General features: G+C 43.6%; 3 protein-coding genes across 5 annotated transcripts in view; all 3 read right to left on the minus strand.

Moving 5' to 3' along the window:
* myo5aa (myosin VAa) overlaps nt 1–2,286 on the minus strand; it is a 51,323-nt gene extending 49,037 nt beyond the window's left edge. For both annotated transcript variants that reach the window (XM_084001800.1, XM_084001799.1), the window contains exon 1: nt 2,156–2,286. In XM_084001800.1, coding sequence (XP_083857926.1) covers nt 2,156–2,182 — 27 coding nt within the window. In that variant the 5' untranslated portion in view covers nt 2,183–2,286. The remainder of the gene's footprint in view (nt 1–2,155) is intronic.
* Nucleotides 2,287–6,208: 3,922 nt separating this feature from the next.
* On the minus strand, nt 6,209–11,572 carry arpp19a (cAMP-regulated phosphoprotein 19a). The gene is made up of 3 exons (XM_083999612.1): nt 11,343–11,572; nt 10,269–10,391; nt 6,209–7,927 (listed from the first exon to the last, which is right to left on the minus strand). Exons 1-3 carry the CDS (start codon nt 11,397–11,399, stop codon nt 7,757–7,759), a joined length of 351 nt encoding a protein of 116 aa, XP_083855738.1. The 5' UTR covers nt 11,400–11,572; the 3' UTR covers nt 6,209–7,756.
* Nucleotides 11,573–13,509: 1,937 nt separating this feature from the next.
* The window catches only part of atosa (atos homolog A), a 32,294-nt gene continuing 24,007 nt past the window's right edge, over nt 13,510–21,796 (minus strand). For both annotated transcript variants that reach the window (XM_084001752.1, XM_084001751.1), the window contains 9 exons: nt 21,552–21,677; nt 19,380–21,288; nt 18,107–18,232; nt 16,949–17,037; nt 15,814–15,910; nt 15,365–15,523; nt 15,133–15,201; nt 14,575–14,774; nt 13,510–14,461 (listed from right to left, as the gene is read on the minus strand). In XM_084001752.1, coding sequence (XP_083857878.1) covers nt 14,308–14,461; nt 14,575–14,774; nt 15,133–15,201; nt 15,365–15,523; nt 15,814–15,910; nt 16,949–17,037; nt 18,107–18,232; nt 19,380–21,288; nt 21,552–21,677 — 2,929 coding nt within the window. In that variant the 3' untranslated portion in view covers nt 13,510–14,307. The remainder of the gene's footprint in view (nt 14,462–14,574; nt 14,775–15,132; nt 15,202–15,364; nt 15,524–15,813; nt 15,911–16,948; nt 17,038–18,106; nt 18,233–19,379; nt 21,289–21,551; nt 21,678–21,796) is intronic.

Here is a 21,796-nt window from a genome sequence, read left to right on the forward strand (position 1 = left end):
AGTAGAAACCAGTTTTAAGTTTCCCAGCCACATTGACGTATTGAAAGTTATCCCCTATTCATTTGCAATTAAAACCATTTAACACCCGACAAGATTCTTATGGAATAAAATGATCAAATTGAAAGGTGGTGACGAGCCAAAACCCTGTTGGCAGAGGCAACAAATTCAGCAGCTTCAGCCAACATCAACTGGAACTCAGCAGTGGCTACATGGAAGCAGGCAGAGGTCCATATATAAAGTAGGCTACACCTTTAATTTGTGATGCAACCAAGTGGCAACCAAGAGCTGCTATCATTATAAATGAATCAAAGTCTAATTTATCATTTCATAAGCACAACTTTTAGAGAAATACATTTTCACTAGAAAAAATCACATCCCAAAAAAAAAACTGGAAAGATTTTGATCTCACACTTGGTACATTTGGTAAAGAGATAAAACTAGAACAGAATATCAAAAGATGGTAAACAAGAAAAAAAAAGGTCATTGCAAAAATGATCATATGTCATTTGTTTACTTGACAGCTCGAAAAAACACAAAAATTAACTAATTTAAAAAGTCACAACCTGTGAACTTTAGGCATTTCTGCACTGAAAAATCACCCTATAGTCAACCAGCTGTTGCCTGTTCATGTCAATTTCCTGTCAAACAACACTCAGTTTGAGTTTTGACTTTTGTTAACCTCTCTGCTTAAAGGTCAGGGTCAGCCCATGAGCTGACAACACAAGTGTCCATTTGCTGACACACAGGGTTCAAATCTGTGTCATCTGCTTAAAAGACATCTTTGTTGACATGTTGTGTATGGTTATTAAGACAGTAGAGGCTTGGGTGGTGGGGGAAAAAAACTTCCATAAACACAAATGGCACAAATTTACATATAAAAGTATTGGTGTTTGGTACATATTTAGAGGCAATTGTCACTATAACACACATTTGTCACGTTTTCCCTCCAGCACAACAGTTATTCAAGCTGAACACACCAGCTGTCAAAGAGGGAGAGGGGTGGGTGACTCATCTCCCTCCCTGCACACACACACACACACACACACACAAACAAGATTTTCAATTTCTATATCTACAGGCTTAGATATGGGCCTACTACAGTTTCAGCTGCACAACAACACTTATGACCTTGTGAGTCTTCATGACAGCAGGCCTGCTCAGCAGCAGAGAGTCCTGGCTCTATGCAGCCACACCGAGGCTTCAGGGCCTCGGCTGCTCTTATTATCCTGGATGCTAAGAGGAAGGATGCTACACCATCCGGATGCTGCGATGATCGACGCAGCAGCAGCAGCAGCAGCAGCAGCAGCATCTCTCCATCTCTCAGCGGATATAGGCTACCCAACCTGAAGCAAGGACTCATTGGGCTCACATCCCAAAACACCCGTCTCAGACAACAGAGACGAGTCACAACAATGATGTGGAAGACTAATACAAAGCCGTGTAGATGCACAGGTTGGAGCTGAAGCCAAACATGATGGTTTTATCAAGCGTATAAAAAAAACACAGCCTCCATGATGGCTGGCACCGCCTATGCGATCATCACAACCTCCCCCCTTAGCTACCAGTGTGGGGAAGGGGGAGGAGGGGGAGGTGATGTAAAATATGAAGGCCTGAGAGGAAAATTGATTTTTGTTTTGGTTAAAAAAAACAAAAACAAGGCGATAGATAAAAGATCAATAAATCTGATTTTCTATCATCTTCGTGTAAGGGAAGGAGAGAGGAGAAAGAGAGGGGAGGGAGGGGGTGACGAGTCTCTGTCGCATCTGTAAACGTTGTCTTATTGTCGGCTGCTGCTGCTGCTCCCCCATCACAGAGCTGACCCAGCATCTCTCTGCTCTGCTAACACACACACACACACACACACACACACACACACACACACACACACACACACACACACACACACACACACAGACTTCATTTTAAACATTTCACACTCATTTTCATTCATTTCCAGCCGCTGCTGACACGACACGAAGCTGCAGGCTATCACGCCAAGTAGGACACACTAAAACAGCAACAACAACCTCTCCCCCTTTGTTGGAAATGTATCGTCCTAAAGCATTTAGGACCGCGGCTAAAACCTGTATGTATTAGTCGTTGTGCTAACAGCAGCAGCAGCAGCAGCAGCCGAGCCGAGCTGCAGCGGCTTTACCTTTGTGTACAGCTCCGACGCTGCCATGACGATGAGTCGCTACGTCCTCTCTCCAATCTGGGCTGAAGCTCCGGCAGGTCCTCGCTCCGCACGAGACCCGCTGAGTGTGCTCATGAATCGGAGAAAGGAGGAGGAGGAAGGGGGGAGAGAGAGAGAGAGAAATCCTCAAGGCTCAAGGTGAAGATGTGTCTCTTATCGCCATCATAACCTGAAAAGCGTGTGGCTGCTGCTGCTGCTGCTGCTGAGGTTTCGGTGTCTCACTTTGCATTCTGGGTATGAGATGGATGAAATGATTCAGCCAAACACGGAGGGCTGCTCCTGCTCCTGCTCCTGCTCCTGCTGCTGCTGTCGCCTGGAAAACTGTGCCCCCAGGTGGTAAGGACCTTGTATTACACCAACAAAAGGATTTATTAGGGTCCGGGCAGCTAAGCTGCCGGGACACTATTGTATTCCGAGGAATTCTTCTTCTTTCTTTCTTTCTTTCTTTCTTTCTTTCTTCTTCCAAGGAAGTCATACTTCCCATGGGCGAAAACTCACCAAACTTCACAGAAACATCCGACCCCATGCCAGATTCACTCAACTCCAAGGACATGTGCCCCCCCCTCCTAGGGGGGGCACAATAAGCGTTTAAATTTAAAAACTTTAAAAATTCCTACCAAAACAACGGTAGATGCTACAGTGTTGAAACTTCACCAAAATGTAGCCTCAATACTGCTGAAACTTTTGTCCACTTAAACTTAATACAAATTATGAAGTCCATCACTCTGTTTTTTTCAATAACTGTAAAACTTTTAAAATGTATCTCCTCCCACAATTTTTGCTCAATTGACACCAAACTTGCTACAGAGCATCTCCAGACTGTCCTCCACAAAACTTGTTTCTCAGATTTTTGATTAAGCAAAAATTGAGCCTACAGTGCATGAAAACGTTTGGCTGTAAACAGTACTGTAAACATATACCATCAAATTCCTGCTAAATACATTTTCAATCTTCCTGAAAAAAATGACAATATTCTGGAGTCATGGTTGATGAAGTTTAGCAAATATCAGAATTTTGTCTCAAAAACTGAATTTTCTAGAACATTTTGAATTCTGCTCTCATGGGAACAACTGCAGTCAATGTGAGAGTGGAATTTATAAACATCATATTTTCTCTTATGAAGCAAAACTCTTATCATTAAAAACAAATCACCAACATTTCCATGCTGTCAAGATGCAATTTATGTATTATCAGATTTTTGTTTAGATAACTGAATTTCTGAAATTTTGACCATTTCATCACAACAGCTGCCCGGGCACTGGCTCACCTGAGTGGATAAATGAAGCTACACAGCAGGTCTCACTACCAGCTAATTAGCTCAGCGAGTTAGGAGCTGGTTCTTGGTTTCAGAGGTTGTGAGTTCGAGACCCAGCAAGGGTGATGATGCTGATGATGACAGATCAAAATGTCAAATGTCCTCAACACGAAACACAAGACAATTGTCCTAATGGTGGCATCACAACAAGCCTCTAAATTTAAAAATCCAAATAGCTTGGACTGGTCCATGCGCGAAGGCTCCTAACATCTTAGATTCATAGTAGATGTTTGACAAATACATATCATTATTTTACCTCAAAAACTGATTTTTCTTTTTACTGTGGTTTCAAATCTGCCTACACGACAGTGAATGGCTTACTCAATTTGTGAAGCCACTGTTTATCTGCCACTTGTCAATTAGCTCAGTGCAATAGACAATGGTCTTTGGTTCCCGAGGTTGTGGGTTCAATCCTCAACTGGAGCAAATTGAACATTATAAGGTCAACTGTCTTGTCTTCCTATTCTCCTGTTTGTTGCTCAGAATTGCCTAAATTTGCCCAAAAGTAGCCCGGACCCGACCCATCGCTGCGCAGCAGCTATAATTTTTTTGTTGTTGTTTCACGTCAAAACGCGAAAAAAGTCGGGGAAGAACAACTCCAACAACATCATCTATATTTTTCTTTTGGCAACAAAGCTTCTTGTTCTCTTAAGCATTGGTTTATTTTATTCTAGGGGACTGTTTATGCTTTGATACAAACTAATAATCTCATCTAGAAATGTCTTTTCCTGTGGTTAAGGGAACTAACTTCTTGTTTACCTCTGGAAAAAAGTTCTTACAAGGACAGACAGGAGGTATTTCAGAAAGTTTGGGGTTGATTCATCAAGTATATGAAGGACAATGATTAGTCGCACCTGATGGACCCTCTGCGCGACCCTGATGCTGTAGCCTATGTTTGTAAGTCTATGGTTTGTACACATTTGTGTCATTTTGTGCACTTTTGTTGCCATCTGTTCTGTAGGCTATGTTTTTTTTTATATAGGCCTATGTATAAAATGAAAATGTAATAAAGATATATATATAATAAATAAAGATAAATAAACGAATGTATTTTTTCCAACTCTCAAATTTGACTAAGCTGCCTTCATTCTATGTTTTTGCATATTCTGTATTAACTGTTTTCTTGTCTGTATACAACATCTATTGCACGTCTGTCCGTCCTGGGTGAGGGATCCCTCCTCTGTTGCTCACCCTGATGTTTTAAAAGGGTTTTCTTGTTTGTTTTTTTCCTCAGTCGATGTGAGGGTCTAAGGGCAGAGGATGTTATGATGCTATGTAAAGCCATATGAGACAAACTGTTAGGAAAAATGGGCTAAAATTGCCTTGCCTTGCCTTGCCTAATGTGAAGAAATCAGGACACCCAATGAAAGCCTGTGTATAACATATGGATATTTAATATCAATTTTAACAATACTGGGAGATTCAAGTAATATAACTAAACAATCAAAACTGAAGAAAAGACTTTAAAAAATCTGTAATATGTATATATATATATATATATATATATATATATGTGTATATATATATATATATATATATATATATATATATATATATATATATATATATATATATATATATATATATAGCAATTTATGGTGAGGAACAAGTTAGGTCACCCCTCACAATTATTCCCACTTAAAATGGCAAAAATCACACACAGGTAAATCACATGAGGTGCACATGATCTGAATATTATCACTCAGTATTTTGAAGGAGGCTTACCCTATTTAAACCTTAGAAATGTAGTCTGGTGTGCTCCTGACTGTTAAACGTGGGACTGAGCACCATGGTGAGATTGAAAGAGCTATCTGAGGCCTTCAGAAAGAAGATTGTAGGAAGAACAGGCCCCAGGTATGACCGTCCGAGCCATTCACCCCGAGAGCAGACCACAAGATGTTAAAAGAAGTCTCCAAAAACCCTAAAAATCACAGGACCTACAGCAGGCTCTTGCTACTGTTGATGTCAAAGTAGGCTACATGTGTGTAACTTGCCAGAGAGAACGGAGACAAAGACCGACTTCTTTGGGCAGATGAATCTGAAATTGAATTATTTGGACACCAGAACAGAGGACATGTTCGGCAAAACCAAATGGGGGTGTCCTAATTTTTTCATGACTATACATAATATTCTAAGGTACATTCTACATACTCTCGTTTTTCGGCAAGCAGTCTCTGTATTTGCCTCGAAAACAAAGGCAACGGACCTACTCCTAAAACTATAGGGATTATGGCAATGGGCCAGTTTGCCAAAATGTTGAACTATCCCTATAAAGATATTTATTGTGGCAAACCGGATCGATATAATGCAGCTACAATGTCCTAATAAGTAGCACTGTGAAACTCACACCAAGATGTTCAGTTTTTACCGAGTCTGTCAGACATGTTGATTGAACTGACATTTTGTGTGGTTGCTACATGTTCTAGGGTTTCACTGTGAACAATCTATCAAATCTGAAAGGACTCCAGCTCATATTTCTGCAAAGCCTTTTAACAAGTTTGTGGACTGGTGGAATAAATAATCCATGTTTGCAAGTTTGTTTCACACTAACTGAAGTGGAAAGTTTGTGCTCAAAATAAATTTTCAAAGCATGGGGGAAATAATGTAGATGAAGGCAAACAATGTCCTTCACATTAAAGTGACATATTATCTTTGAATTATAGTGTATTTTAAAACAACAGAAGACACAACAATGAAACATTTGTGCAAAACTATTTTATTTACAAAACAAAATGGCACAAAGTGACAGCAGGGCAGCCACATACATGCACAGCTCAGACAGATGTAGTGCTAGCTTAGATTTACCACATCGCAGGTAAACTTCATCCAGACAGCAAGGACCCTGGAAAAGCACTACACAGGGCTGATGACAATTTAAAGATAAAACTACTTTAACTCATGAGTATAGTTTTTTTTCCCCACCCCAAATTAGAACACAATTCATTACACTCTTTTTGTTCCCAGTGCCACTTTCTGCTCCCAGTACATTTTTTTTAACAATAGCTTTCTACTCACACAGCACAAAGACTGGTCCCTACAGACAAGAGTTAAGCTTTCAGGTCCCATATACTCCGCTACCCTCTTCTGGCATGGTAATGCCTCATTCATGACAACTTGGAACTAGAAACCAACCCAGGAGGACGACTGTGTCATCCCCTGAGGCTGAAATGAATGTTACACCATAAAAATAGTGCAAACCTTCAGCATCACACTTCAGATTGAAGCCAACAATGGTATCCCCCTCTTCTTCTGCACTTGAAAGAAGTTCTTAGTTGCCTTGAATGAACCATCCACCTGCCACTCAGTGCTTTTATGTTGCAACCAAGCTTTTGAGCATATATTTAGATGTCTGTTCAGTGCACCTTCATGACTTCAAATGGAGCTCAGGGAGGTTTGCCTTTGGGAGCCCTGCGTCAGACATGCAAGTTCTTTATGAGACTCTAGGCTTCACTGTATGGTCCTTTAGTATGGCTTCCCCCATGTTTCACAATCAAAGCGTTAACAAAACTGCGCATGGCCTCCGGATTACTTTACTAAGTCCATCACCCAAGCATATTGACAGCATAATTTTGAATAAGGACATACAGTGAATTATACAAATCTGCTGTTAAACTTTCTAAAAGGCTGATGTCTGCCCCTGTGCCAAACAAAAGCATGCGTATTATACACACCCACTCTCACACACACACACACACACTCACACATATATCCAAACTGTGGAATCCTGATGTCTATACCAAAGCCCTTCAACCTCACAAGATGCAGCTTCTGCCTCTCGACCCTCTCTTTAGCCAGTAAACGCTGTGGTATCGATCGTCCATCAGTCGTACAGATGAGTCACAGTCTGCTCGTCACACTCACACTTGGATGTCCTGTCTTTCAGTGTATCTTACATTTAAGTAATGAGAAAAAAAAAAGGAACATGGAAAAGAAAGAGGTCAGTGACAGAGGGGCAATCAGTCTGGGGGGAGTAGCAAGGGACAAAAACAAGGACAAGAGGCAGTAGAGACAGGGCCAAGTGGGGTGAAACCAAAATAAACAGGATTTGAAGGTATCAGCTAGCGAGTTCACGGACTGCTAGGTGTGTGTTGTTGTTTGGTGGGGTCCAGGCTGTCGGGGAAGGGGTGGAGGGTGGGGACAGGTGGTACAGTAAAGGGGGTGGGAGAGGTAAAGTTACAGATCTCAGACTTCAGTGGAGAGGGTTAGGGCTGGGAGCTGCTGCAGGGGATGTCAAGGCTGTGCGTGCATCAGCCTGCCAGTTTACTGGCCACCAGAGAGGGTTTTCTCTGGGGCAGGTCCTGGGGTGTGGGGATGTGGTCCCCTGTGATCTCCGTCTTCTCTGGTGCAGCTGTTGGCAACTGTTTGTTCTTTATCTTCGCTTTAGCCATGTTGTAGTCGCCCGAGTCAAAGTACTTTTGCTGTAGAGAGACACAAAATTGAATTTTTTTTTTCTCCAAAAAATGACCATGATCTCCTCCAAATAATGCAAGGTTAGAAATATTGTAAATATTATTACAATACTGAAATGAACCATATCTTCAGGATGCAACATGTACAGGTTTGCTGATACTTCATATCAAATTTTTAGACTGAGACATATCAAGCTGACATTAACTAGACAGGAAAGAGACCAAATACCAAATCATCTTTGTTTTGGCTCCCGTTTTATTTGTATTGTATGTGCGCGTGCATACACACACGTGAATACAAAACCCAAACTTTACAAATTCTTTATGAAAGAGGAGAAAACACACTCATTTTGGAGATTAATACTTAATGTGGTTTGCTCCACAGGGCACTTTTTATTTTTTAAAGCAGAAGTAAGTGATATATTTGTGTTAATATAAGTCTTAAATAGTTACATCTTCCGACAGCAATCACTTACATAGAGTGTTTGGTCTGAAACACGGGTCTCTCAGTCCCTCTGCTCTGCTCTGAGCCGAGGAGAAAACTTTTATCGTATCCTACAGTTTTTATCCAATGAGGAGAGAGAACGGCATGCAGGGCTGTGTGTGCAGCCAAGGGACGCCGTGAATGTGGCGACGTAGGGACGAGGACTGTTATGGTGCGTCCATGAAACTCGTATTTTTCCGACCGTGAAGTCGTACCAGTTCGATCTGGTACGAGTTCACCGGTCGGAAGTTACGAGTGGCCGTTATAGTGACTTTCACCGGTAAAACAGGTCGGAAAAACACGAGTGGGTTGCCTGGAACGCTACAAAGTCGTAAGTTGTGACTTGAAGCTGTAATTTACGATTTCAAAAGCCTGCCTGGAACGCAGCATTAGCGAAAACGACCGGACCACTTACTTCTGCTTTAAGCTTGTTTGGCAAAATCAATATGGGTTAGGGTTAGGGAAATGCCATGATTACATGAAAAGATGGAATAGAGCACTGAACTGTGGAGTATGAGGGTAAAACTGTTTTTCAGGACAAGGATTTCTCTGTTTTTTGGGCGGGACTAAATAGGGACATAGTGACGTAGATAAATCCCAGCTAGCTATGACCCCGCCCCTGTCGGCTCGACTCCAGTACTGCGATATAAGAGCGACTGCGCAAACTTAGCAGCAGATACACACTTAGCAGAGGTGGCAATGATACACAGTCTGGGTGAGACGCTGGAGCGTCAGATCCATAGCTAACTGCCGCTGGCAACGGGAACCTTGAAGGCCATACTGCAACAACTTTGAGGGCCGACGCCGTCAGCATGGCGCTCGGCTGGTTTGGCCGCACTAGTGCCGCTATCATGATTAGCAGGGGCGGGGCTAGTGGAGCCACTCGGCTAGCGGGGCTAGCACGGTTGAGCCGGCCGAGTGGCTCCCCTGGCAGACTCCTGTGCTGACGGTGGCAGCCAGCTGTAGTCTTTTCTTCACTGCTATGTGTGTATCAGAAACATTGAGTATCAGAGCTGGCAGGATGGTTGATAAGACATCCGTCTGTGATGTACTGATTAACTCAGAATAGAAATCTAGTTACACTCTACACAGACTTTAACTATATTCTTTTTATTTTTATTGGGTGATGCACCTAATGTTTAATTAAATGTATCAAATAACCACCCAGCACAAATATGAAATATGACACAAGTTACTAAATATTGTCAGTGTAAGGCTGTTGCCACCACATGTAAAGTATGTTTGTTTCTACCTCTTCCTTATTCTGCCAATAAAGAAATCAATAAGTTCAACTGTCCTGTTTTCTCTGACCAACAGGCAAAGGTTTAACGATGCCATAAAAACTGGGAAAACGCTAACGCTCACAATTGAGAAGCTGCAATCTCAAATTTGTTGTTTCTACATAAATAAACAGTCCGTCCACTAATTTTTGTCAATGCACTATTCAGTCCAGTAGCAATATGGCATGGTCATATATATATGCAGACAACCCTAACCTTTATTGCAGGTTTATGAGATACACTGAGCCAAAGCTAACGCTGTCTAAAGCAACATCCCTGCAATAAATAACTCCATCCTGAAGGTTACAAAGCTCAGCTTTTGTTGAAAGAGTTGAGTGGTGTTGATTCAACTGTATGGTCATTTTGGGAACTGTATCTTGTAGTAAAGTTGATGTGTTGTGTATTGTATGAACGATTGTGGGTAACTCTTGTTATTCATGATGTGCTTTCAGAAAGTCAGAGGACTTAAGTTATTTTTTTGAACATCATGACTTTTGATGACCAAAAACCTGGCAACTGAGTGTACAAGTGCAATGTCAGAAACTGGCCCTGAACATTTAGCAGTCAAACACAAATCATAACTCACCCCCTTTGTGAGGCGTTTGCGAAGCAGATCAGAACCTCCGGGTTTATTTCCTAAATTTGGGTATCTGGCCTTCAGTTTCGCCTCCTCCGCCTTCTCAGGACTGATCACCTTGTCCTGAACCTCCTGGAAACAAACAAACAAACAAACAAACAAACAAAGCAGAAGCATGAGACGCTGGGATGGGAGTGAGAAATCTTGCTCAACTAAAATACAGTTACTTGCACAACAAAAGAGCATATAATTCACCAACCAGGTGCTTCCTCCTGCTGGGCCTCAGTGATAGCACTGCGGTATGGAAATAACCTAACTGTTCCTAGTGTGTACACCATTACAAACGTGTTCACTACAACTTAAATTCATGGATATATCTGCGCTTCGATGGCGCATCTGTCGACATTAACATAGGTGGTTACCTCAACAGTAGCACGGGTGCTTAAATATTCACCTGCGGGGTTCAGATTACCGCTGCTGCTGCTGCTGCTGCTACAGCCGCGGTGGTGTGGCTCCACCGGGCTGGGCGGGCGGTCGGTCGGCCGGGATTAACGCCGACCGGTAAATTCGCTGCCTGAACTGTTTGTTGAGTGTGTTATATACACAGCCGATGTGGCATCAACTTTAGCAGCACTCAAAAACAGCAACAAATCAGTGTAGCTGGGGATATTATGATTAGTAATGTTTCTTCACGCCATAGCGGAGAAAACGGTTAGGCTAACGTTAGCACCTGAGCTAACTGCTGTTGCCGCTGATTTCCCTGTATGTGAATGTCATGACAGTTAGCTGCTAACATTAGCTAGCGGCACCTCTGACATTTACACAAACCATTTTTAAAAAACATTTCTATTCTGTTAGCCACAGGACCCGTCTAGACAGTTAGCTGGTAACGCTATCGTCGTTGTAACCGTTTAACAAATAACGCAGATTTTGATCATTTTGCTGTGTGTTGTGTATGTCAACAATAAGCGCGGGGCGAAGGAGCTAACGCTATGTAGCGCAGCGCTAGCTATGACAAAGTCAGTGCTAACGTTACTACTAAAAATGCCGCTCTTCAACGCGCTTAAAACCCAGCACAGTTACCTTCTCGTCCACTGTTGTCTCCTCCGCCGTCTGCGTTTCTTCGTTATCCCCTGACATTTCTAAATAATCGTGATCTCAGACCAGAGAATTGCCTCACTAGTCGGACGACTGATCCACGGGTCCCCTGCTCTGACTTTCCGTACCCATACAACAACCACCGCCGCCGCCGAGGAGGAGCGCTACTGTGTCTCTCCAGCACAAGAAATCCTACGTCACATGCGGAGACACCATGCGCGGGCACGCTCGGGCACTCCTGTCGTGCACCCGCACACAGTGGTGGGATCGGATTTACGTTGCATAATAAACCTACCGCCCGATCAGCTGTTGGACCCATGTGCTGCAACGCAAATCCAGGTTTCAGTCAAATAATCCTCAGATCTGGAGGACGCTGAATGTTGCACCGATTAGTTGGTTTCCCATTATAAACAACAGTGTGTTCTGTTCATGGTATAGCTACAGACGGTTTATTTTTCTCTCACTGTGGCAGATTAGTGAGGGAACACGCAGCAGCAGAGGATGTGTGACAGACACCTACCAAGGCCACAGGCTGTCACCATGCAAGAAAAAAACAACAACAATGATGCATACAAATGTGGTGAGGCTGTTAAGATGCACTTATGCAGAGGCCACCATGTTGAATGGCCACAAGTGCACCTCTTATTTTCATCTTCGCCTGCTACAGTGGCAGCAGTATTCACCTACTGAGGTCAGTTGTTGTAGACTGCAGTCCAGGAGTTACACCCTTTTATTTGTCAAACCGCACCACCCTGTATTTAAAGCCAGGGAGTATGTCAGAGCTGCACTGCACAGGATAACTATTTATAGTCATGAACACCAAAAAAATACCACTGATGGATACAGTCTCTTGCCTATTAAATTATGTTTACTCACATTTGGCCTTGTTAATATTTTTTCCTGTGAACACTTGTCAACTATAAGTATGTACTAATGTGTTTGGGAGGGTTAGGACCAGAACTCAAGTGCTACTACTTGATGAGTGGTTTCCTCGGTATTTGTCTAATAAAGAGGAAACTATGGTAAACCAAAACTGTCTATACTGTCTGGATCTTCTGTTTTTTAATTAAAAATCCTGCCTGTGGGTATATCATTGTGTTTTTAATTTCCTGAAACCACCAGATAATAATTCTAACTAAATTGGTTTGAATAATAGTTGTTTGATAAATTGTATCCTTCATTATATTCATGTCTTCTTCATTGTTACAGTGTAAATTAGAATTACACCCTTCTGCAATCATTTTGTGCCACTGAAAATGATTTATATGAATCTGGCTGATTTGTCACACCTGCGTATACAGGCTATCTTTGTTTAGTACCCCATAGAGAAAAGACACCATCCTCTTTTAATGTATGTCTATTACTATGAAACTACTATGGACAATGACTCAAACACTGTTTGCTATTACAGAATAATATTTTCTGAAAAGGCTTTTTGTCCAATTGATGTGCATGGATAATATCCTATTGAAATCATCTAGACACGCTTAAACATAATCTACATATTCTATAATGTGTCTGAAGAGCGTACTGTGCTGTGCTTGTAACAAATACAACAGTCTAATGTCTGCATGTATTTGCTCTTTTCTCACTTCTTTGAACTTTCCATCAGTGTAGATTCTTTTTCATATATATTTATTTATTTGAGTGGGTGTAACATTTGGTCGTTTCATTGCAGTAGTCCCTTGTGTTCTGTTCTGTTCTTTCCACCCCACCCCTCCCCAACTCAGTGTGTGACTGCATGGAGATGTAATGGTAGAACAGGAAGCATGCTGGGAAAACTAAAAACAAAGAGACAGAGCAGATTTCAAGTTTGCTTTAGAAGATATATAGATATATTTTTTTTCAGATTTGAATATTAATGTCAAAAATACATACTATGATATACAGTTTGCACTACATCATCTTAGCATGACGGACGTCACAAGTAGTAACTGAAATATTAATTTAAATATTAAATAAACTGATGATAAGTAAACTGAAAATGAATGTGTAAACACTAAACTAAGGTTACTTTTTCTATTGCGACACTTCCAATAAAGTGGTTCTGTAACAGTACAAAAGTATTAGAATATTACTATTTTCTGTTTCATTTCCAGTTATAATGAGAAAAAAAATCCACAGTGCATTTAATTCTGATGTTCTGTTGTGATGCTTTCAGTTGAATCGAGCTTGATTGCTTGTTCGACTTTGTTAGTGGTCCATGCTATGTGTTTTTCTTTTGGACAAGGGGACGGCGTTGCAGCACAGTCTGCCACCCCAGTTCACCCTCTTCCATATGCACAACCTCTGCTCCGAGCTCAGGAATCACAGGGTCAAAGCTGAGTTCACCATCAGTCCAATCGATCTAATATTCAAGGATTTAAAACAAACTCTTTTGCCATTAAACGGGCCTGGTATCACATTAATGGAAAACAAAATAATTCAGATTGAACACATATTCATTATGTCAAGTAAAAGCCCAATTAACATTTTGATTTGAGTAAACAGGAGTAAACTTTTTGAGATCATTTAACAGTCTAACTGATTCTGTAGACAATCACTGGTCTATACTCTCCTGCCAGACGCTGGAGGGGATGCACACAACAGCAGGGAAAATCATTACCTTTCAAATCTATCAAGGCCTTCTTAACCAGGAGAATAAAGATCGGAGGCATACCCTAACTATAACTTTGAACCCTCTTTGATCCAAAATCGTGCACTCAACAGAGAACAAGGTTTCATGTCTAACCAGGCTCCTAGCCTCTCCTCCCTTGTCAGTTCTTGGGATGAAACTTCAGACTTTTGGGCACAGGCCAGGTGAGTCTTGTTGGCTGCTGTTCTTAAACCTCTATTCAAATACTTGCCAAAGCCTAACAGGGCTGAGCAAGAGTCTATCGCTGGCATCGAGGTGTGACTGAAGCCTCAGCAGTGGCCTGCCCAGAGGACGAGGGAGGGAAGGAGTCAGGCCTCAGCAGCGGGGGGAGAACGGTGGGTCCATGGGGGATTCTGTGAAGGACTGGAGTTCGTAGGCAGCACCGCTGTCCACCTCCATGGACTTCCTGGAAAAAAGCAGACGGATGTCCCTATGGAGGTAGATCTTCCCAGACTTAGAGCTCTGGAACCTGGGTGGGAGGGAAGAGACAGAAAAAAGGGTTAAAAAGCAATGAAGGATGAATAAAGGAGTAGAATTGCCATCGCTGCTGAATAGAAGAAAAACAAAACTCCGTTATTTCACCTCAGATGTACGAGGTAGCGCAAGGTGCGTCCCTGGCCCAGAGTGAGAGGCTTCCTGCTGGTTTGATTGTGGGGGTCACGGCGGACGGGAACGGAGAAGGTCCTCTGGCGTAGGAAAGTCTGGTGTCCAGCTGGCATGGCTCGTAGGTCGTACATCACAACAAACATCTTTACCACCGTCTTGTTAGGGTTGAATAAGGTCTAAGTGGTAGAGAGCAAGAGAGCAAGGTGAGGATTGAGACAGGTTTTTAACTTTTTGTGACTTCATTTCGTCATATTTAAATAATCTATAAAGAAAAACAGCAAAAGAAAGACACATAAACTCTAACTCTAAATTTTATATGTATAATCACCACAAATAAATATAACATGCCCTGGAAGTAATAAAATAAACCTTCTCTGTAAATCTGTTAATCTCTATCTTCTGTACAACCACTAGGGGTCTCCCTGTCTTTTGGCTGCTTGGTGTAATCTGCTCTTTGTTTTCAGCCATTTGTTCACCATGATGCAAATATTTCAGAGCATTTTTGAATTTGCTGAAAAAAAACAAATTCCTCACCACTTGTATGGTTCCTGATGGAGGTACACGGTAGCCCCTTTTCCCCAGGGACTCCAGGTTTATCACACCCTGTGAGAAAACACATGATAATGTAATGTCACAAACAGGAAGAAAACAGTACAAAAGACAATTGCAGATGTGGCTCTAAGCCTAAAGCTCCGTCATGTAGGCTACAGTTAAAAGAGTAGTGTATTGATTGTCTGAAAAAAAGAAAAAGTAAAAGTCATCTCACCATATATGGTGAGGGTGCGTTGTCGTCGGAGACACTGTAGAATGACACATCCGCAGGTAAGGTCAGGTGACTGGGGCAGAAGGACCCACTGGCTCCGACCTCTGCTGTGAAACCATCCACGGTCCCTAAAGGCTCCAGGCGGTAGTTCAGCACACACTCCTGGAGAAGTTCAGTTTCACACATTAATTCTTTTTTCTTCTCACGACCGAACACACCCAGGGTTTTCACTTGACTTTTTTCCATCAAGGACAGAAATGCCATTTATCTTCCGATAAGCAGAGTCGCTGGGTGAAATGGAAAACACATACATAGTGTAAACTACCAGACTATGTCTAGTCCTTGATTTCCACCTTCACCTTTGTGACTATTCTGTTGGCACAGATTGGCATGAGCAAAAGTGAGCTATTCATGATTGTGGAAAGAGACAGAGCATTGTTTGTGTATTATACCTCAAAGTTTCCCAGCAGGCTGAGACTGGCAGGTGGAGCGCTGGCACTGAACAGCTGCTGTGACTCGTCCGTGTACCCCTCTCTCTTTGGACACACCCTGAAGGGATAAAAAGGCACACACCTTGTCAGCTTGTTTTCAGTGAGTGATCTGTGAAAGAGCATCTTTAGGTGCTTGCATGACAAACATTCCTGGCATGTCTGATTCGGCGTCCTGACTCACTGAGGCCAGAAAGACATGTAATTTGTCTGTCAGTCGGATATAGACCTGTTCACTCACAAATGTATTAAAGATCAATATTTTTTTATTGTTTTAAGACTTAAAAAATCATGTGTGTAAACGTGACAAACATTGACCAGAATTTGCCCTGTGGCTGAAATGAACTTTCAACCCTGAATGCCAAACTCTTGAAACATCTGCTCTATCAAAAGCAGCACTGAGCTGCCACCCACATCTGCTGTGTGTAGGCAGTGCCATGGAGCTCTGTGTATATACAGCCAGTTCAGCTCTGTCTGCCATTTTGAGCTGAATGTGTGTGATTCTAGATGCAGTCACAGTACAGCAGAGCTTCAGCAGGTGGCAGCATGAGAAGAATAGTCAGCAGAACAGGAGTGAGCCTAACCTTACCATACAGAACAACACTCTTATTGTCTGCTCTTTCAACACACACACATACACAATACTTCCACATCCTATTGTTGGTCTGAGGCTAGCTTCTGAGGATTTGGATGTGGTTAACTGTAGCAAATGTTTTGTCTCTTGCATAAATCCTATATTATTCTGAGAATTATATTTTAAAACACTAATAGTTCTAATTCACCTTTAAACACAAAGGACACATTAAAATACTTAAGTTTTCCTAGCTCATAGTAGCAGCTGAAATGCTACAAAGTGACAAGAACAAGCAGGTTTTAAAATGATGATGAATAGTATGAGTAACTTGATCCAGATGGTACCATAAACAACAGATGATGTGGGAGGTATCTATAAAACACAAACACAAAAAACGCATTGTCCTTTTACAGTGCTGAAAACTGCATTAAACCTGCCAAACTAGCCCGACCCTGTCCTCGTGGACAAACTGAGCTGTGGCCTTGGAAGTATAGTAACAGAGATCCCAGGTGAGAAAATGTGTACCTTTTCCCAGAGGCCCAAGGCAAACCTTTACAGCCAGGCAGAGAGGTGTTCAGGTCGAAGTAGCCTGTTTGAGTTTTCCTCTGAGGAACCTGCAAAAGACACACAATACATAAATGTCACATTATCACTGTCAAGGTGAAAATGTTAAGATCACAGGAGAGAAGCCTTGTGAGCACTTTTCAATGAAGGGAAAATATATATTACATAGCTTCCTGTTACTTTGGTGACTTGTCTGATGGACCTTTTCACATTAATGACCTTACCTAATGTATTGAGACAACTCTTATTCTAATGGCTTGCCTTATTTTACATGACCGTATGATGTTTTTTTCCTAATGTTTGTCATGTGATTTCTGTAGCATGTATTTGTGAGCATGCAAGTGCACATATTCCTTTTTATTTTGTACTGTTTATATATCTTTGTACTTTGTATCTTTGAGAACAATTGTTCTGATAAAAATGGTATCACATGATTTGTCAGGTGACCTCCTATTTGGGTATAAGATGTGTTTGTTCACCTGGTTCATGTATGAACAAGGGTTGTGTACCCGAAACTTCACACATAAAAGGTGATAATAAAGAATAACTTTGGAGCTGCTTCTGGTGTGCGGATCTTGTGTTTTGCTAAAATATATTTTCCCATTCATTGAGAATATTAACACATAACTTTGCTTTATATCTATGCGAACCCATGGACTTGTGTATATTGGGAAAACTGTGAAAACAGAGTTCCCAGTGTTGTGTATGAGTATATTTTAGTGTTTACATGTGTGAGTGAGACACATCAGAGGACAGGAAACTGATGATCAAGGAGTGTGGTAATCTTACAAAGTTAGTGCAACAGCTTACTGTGGCTGATGAGGCTCAGAAGAGTCACGTGCCTTACCCGCCTACATGTGTGTGTGTCTCTGTGTACATTAACCTCTACTACTAACCACTCAGTGGCACAGCCGCAATAAAGGTCGCTGCCAGATACTCAAAGTCTCTTTATGACAAACACTCACAGACCTCCTTAAACTGACTAAAGCACTGTGAGTAATGCTGCAGATGGGAGAAGTACCGGGTAGAGAATGCGGTGTTATGACAAACAGAAATATAGAAAGCAGAAAATGATAATGACTGTGAAGCTCTGTCTGAGTGTGTGTGTGTCTGTCTTACGGGGCTGGAGAGCAGTGGCAGGCCGGTGCAAGGATGGAAGGCCTTGGTTGCTGTGGCGTCTAATGAGTGGCGATTCTGTTTCTTCCAGCTGTTGCAGGGCCGCAGAGGGGAGGGGCTGTGAGCACGCTGGAACACAGAGATGGAAAGGGATTAAGATCAAGCTACGTAAGTAAACCGTAATCATCTGTATTTATTAAAATCATGTTCCGGCAGATCTTATGCCATTTATTACCACCGCAGTGTCACATGCTCCAAGGAAAACACTCTAAACACTGCGTATAAATTAGGAGGTTCCTTCCAGTCTGAGATGTTGAATAAAAAAAAGTGTGGATGGCTACAGCTTATGAAAGGAATAGTTCCAGGAAATACCATGATAGGAAAATGAATGTAGTCGCTGTCTTTATCTGAGTATTTAACACATCGTATCTTGTGTGTTTAATCGATAAAACAAAAGGTTTCACACTGGCTGGTAGCATAGCCTTTAAAGGGATAGTTCAACATTTTGGCAAATTGGCCCATTGCCATAATCGCTATAGTCATAGCAGTAGGTTCATTACCTTTAATTGTAGGTGTAAGCTATTTTCAGTACGGCGGAGCGCAGCAGCTGGCTGCTCAGAGCTACGCTATGGAGGCTAATGGAATTTCTTGGTTTCCCTCATTAAACTCATCAAATTCAACATCCCAAAACTCCACAGCGCTTTTGTAGACAAGTTGTGACCTGCACAACCACCACGCTATGAGATAATGACGGAACGATACGAAACGGAGCCGTTTTCGAGGTAAATACAGGGTAAATACGGAGACTGCTTGCTGAAAAACTGTCCCTGAACGCAACGCGCATCAGCGGTTTTGTATGAATTTACCTCGAAAACGGCTCCGTTTCGTATCGTTCCGTCATTATCTCATAGCGTGGTGGTTGTGCAGCTCACAACTTGTCTACAAAAGCGCTGTGGAGTTTTGGGATTTTGTATTTGATGAGTTTGATGAGGGAAACCAAGAAATTCCCTTAGCCTCCATAGCGTAGCTCTGAGCAGCCTGCTGCTGCGCTCCGCTGTACTAAAAATAGCTTACACCTACAATTAAAGGTAACGAACCTACTGCTATGACTATAGCAATTATGGCAATGGGCCAATTTGCCAAAATGTTGAACTATCCCTTTAAACCAAGCCTCCTACAAGTCGGGACAGGTCATGACAACACGGACAACTGTAGATTACCTAATGAGCGATCACAAATGGACAATTAATACCCGTTTAGATGCAGAGGCACTTACCAGTACAGTAGAAGGGGGAGTCATATCGGCACTAGAGACGCTGGAGCATCCAGACTCCGAAGGTGCCTGGTTCTCATCCTGGAGGGCAGAGGCCTGGGCTTGCGCGCAGTTCTGCATCTGCGTCTGGGACTGAGGCTGAGGCTGAGGCTTGCTGTGGTTGTGGCTTATGTTAAAGTTCATGGATGGGCTGGCGTCGTTGCAAGTCCAACTAAAAACGTGAGCATTTCTTGGGCTGTTCTCGAGGACGGGGGAGGCGGGGGGGGTTCCATGGCTGCTGCTGCTGCTGCTGCTGCTGGCTGTCGTGACTCTGAGCTTTTCCACTCGGGAAGTTCGTAAACGCTGACCAGCCAGGGTGTGGGTCTGGCCTCTGAACGAGGGTTCTTCAAGTGTAAAGTGAGCACCGTTTTGGGCCCGGGGAGAATGGCGTTCGGCCCCCAGGTCGGCCGGGGGCTTGTCTGTGCAAACGGGCGCGTGTGGTGTGGTGGCAGCGGTGTGCGTGCTGCCTCTGTGAGGTTCGTGGCTGGGTATGTGGCCATTGGCGTAGCCGTTGGTGGCAGTGTGTGATGCTTGTGGGATGTGCGTGGTGGTGGTGGTGTGCGAGTACGTGCGGACCGTGTGTGTGACCGTCGTGGTGTGTGTGTGGTGCAGGGGGCTGCTGCTCCTGCTGTGCCTGGGGGACAGAGAGGGGACGGACAGTCGCTCCTGGATGAGTCTTGTGATGTCTTGTACTGCCTGGGCAATGAGGGAGTTGTCTCTCTCCCTCTCTCTGTCTCTCTCCTTGTCTCTGTCTCTCTCCCTCTCTCCGTTCCTCTCCTCCTCTCGGTCTCTCGTCTCCGTCATCCTCAGCTTCCTGCAGGCCGCGGGTTTAGGGGAGGAGCTCTCCCGTTTGCTGAAGGAAGCGTCGGTCACTGGCGTTGTGTTGAGGGGGCCGGGCCACACGCGTCCCACGGACTCGTAAGGTGGCACCTCGGGCTCTTTGGTCTTACTGGCAGTTATGTCGTCATGGTTACTGCCCCACATGGCTTTGGGAAGGTTGTCAGAAGCAAAAAGGCCGGGAGGAATTGGGGGTGCTGTGGGGTCGCAGAAGTTGAGCCTCTGTGCGATGCGGGCGATAACTTCCTGTCTCTCCTGCAGCAGGGAGCCAATCAGGGGGTTTGTTTCGGAGGCAGAGGGCCTCGGGGAGGGGCAGCGGGGCGGCTCAGCCAGGGAGAAGTTCTTAAAAGTTCTCAGTGGCTCAGGGACAGGTCCCTTTGACCTATCGCCGTTGTTGGTGCCGGGTCCATAGTCCTCTACTTGTGTGGGGTCAGATGAACCGTTGAGGGCCGAGTACAGCCACTTCCCTGCTTTACTCGTGGGAAGCGGAGAAGGGGAGCGGGAGGGTGTCGGGGAGCGGGAGGATTTGTGGAACAGTGGGGAACCCTGCCGCTGGGGGATGTTGACCTGCGGGAGCTCTCCGTTCTGATACACATGGTTTTCACTCGGCTCCTGGCTCTTCTTGCTGAAGGGAGGCGGCACAGCAGTGTGGGGGAGGCTATTAATGGGGATGTTGTTGATGGGAAGATTAGGAATGGGTAATCCATTGAGGAGAAGGCCAGACATGGAGTTGGAGCTCTTGCTGTATATGTTAGAGTTGTGATGGAGGTTGTCTTTGCTGGGGTCCTGGTTCTTTTTGAGGGTGGGCAGGCCACCATGGCTGTTGAGGTTTGGGTTTAGGCTGGGGGTCTTGCTGTAGAGCGGAGGCAGACCAGTATGGATGCTGCAGGCCAGGGTGGGGTAGGTAGGCTGTCGGGGGAGCGACTGGACGTGAACCTGCAGCGCAACACTCTGGGACACATTGGGGACGGGGAAAATGTGCTCTGAAGGCGGTTGGGAGAATTGCCACACCAACTCCTCATCAGCAGCACTGATCCTGTTTGACAGAGAGGAATTAAATAAACAGACCGTTGTTAAACCTTACGTCTGACAGTATCGAAGCATTATCAGAGGCTGCAGAGATTCAGCCACACTTTATGTTATTCAGTTTTCAAAACAGAACATAGACTTACACCTACCTATAAACTCTAAAATAACCTAACTGTAGGTCAAGTTTCCTGCAGCTTCAATAATCTGGTCCAGCAGCCTGAATAAAAAGCCTTCAGCCCACCAGTGTCTTGAGAGAGTGCTATGTCTGACCTGTACAGGATGTTTCTGGGGACAATGCCATGGGAGGCACTGAGCCAGGCGCTGAGCTGGGAAAAGAAGACGTATGAGCGAACAGCCAGCAGCAGGGTCTTCTCCTCAATGAAACGATCGCCACTTCTATTAAAAACACAGTGAAAAGAGGTGGAAATGTGCCAGTATGTCAGGTTAATGAGAACACAGTTCAAGAATATGTGTGCGTGTGTTTTTGTCAGGCATAGTGTTACCTGTTTCTATGT

Source organism: Trachurus trachurus, assembly GCF_905171665.1.
Source record: "Trachurus trachurus genome assembly, chromosome: 3".
NCBI lineage: Eukaryota > Metazoa > Chordata > Actinopteri > Carangiformes > Carangidae > Trachurus > Trachurus trachurus.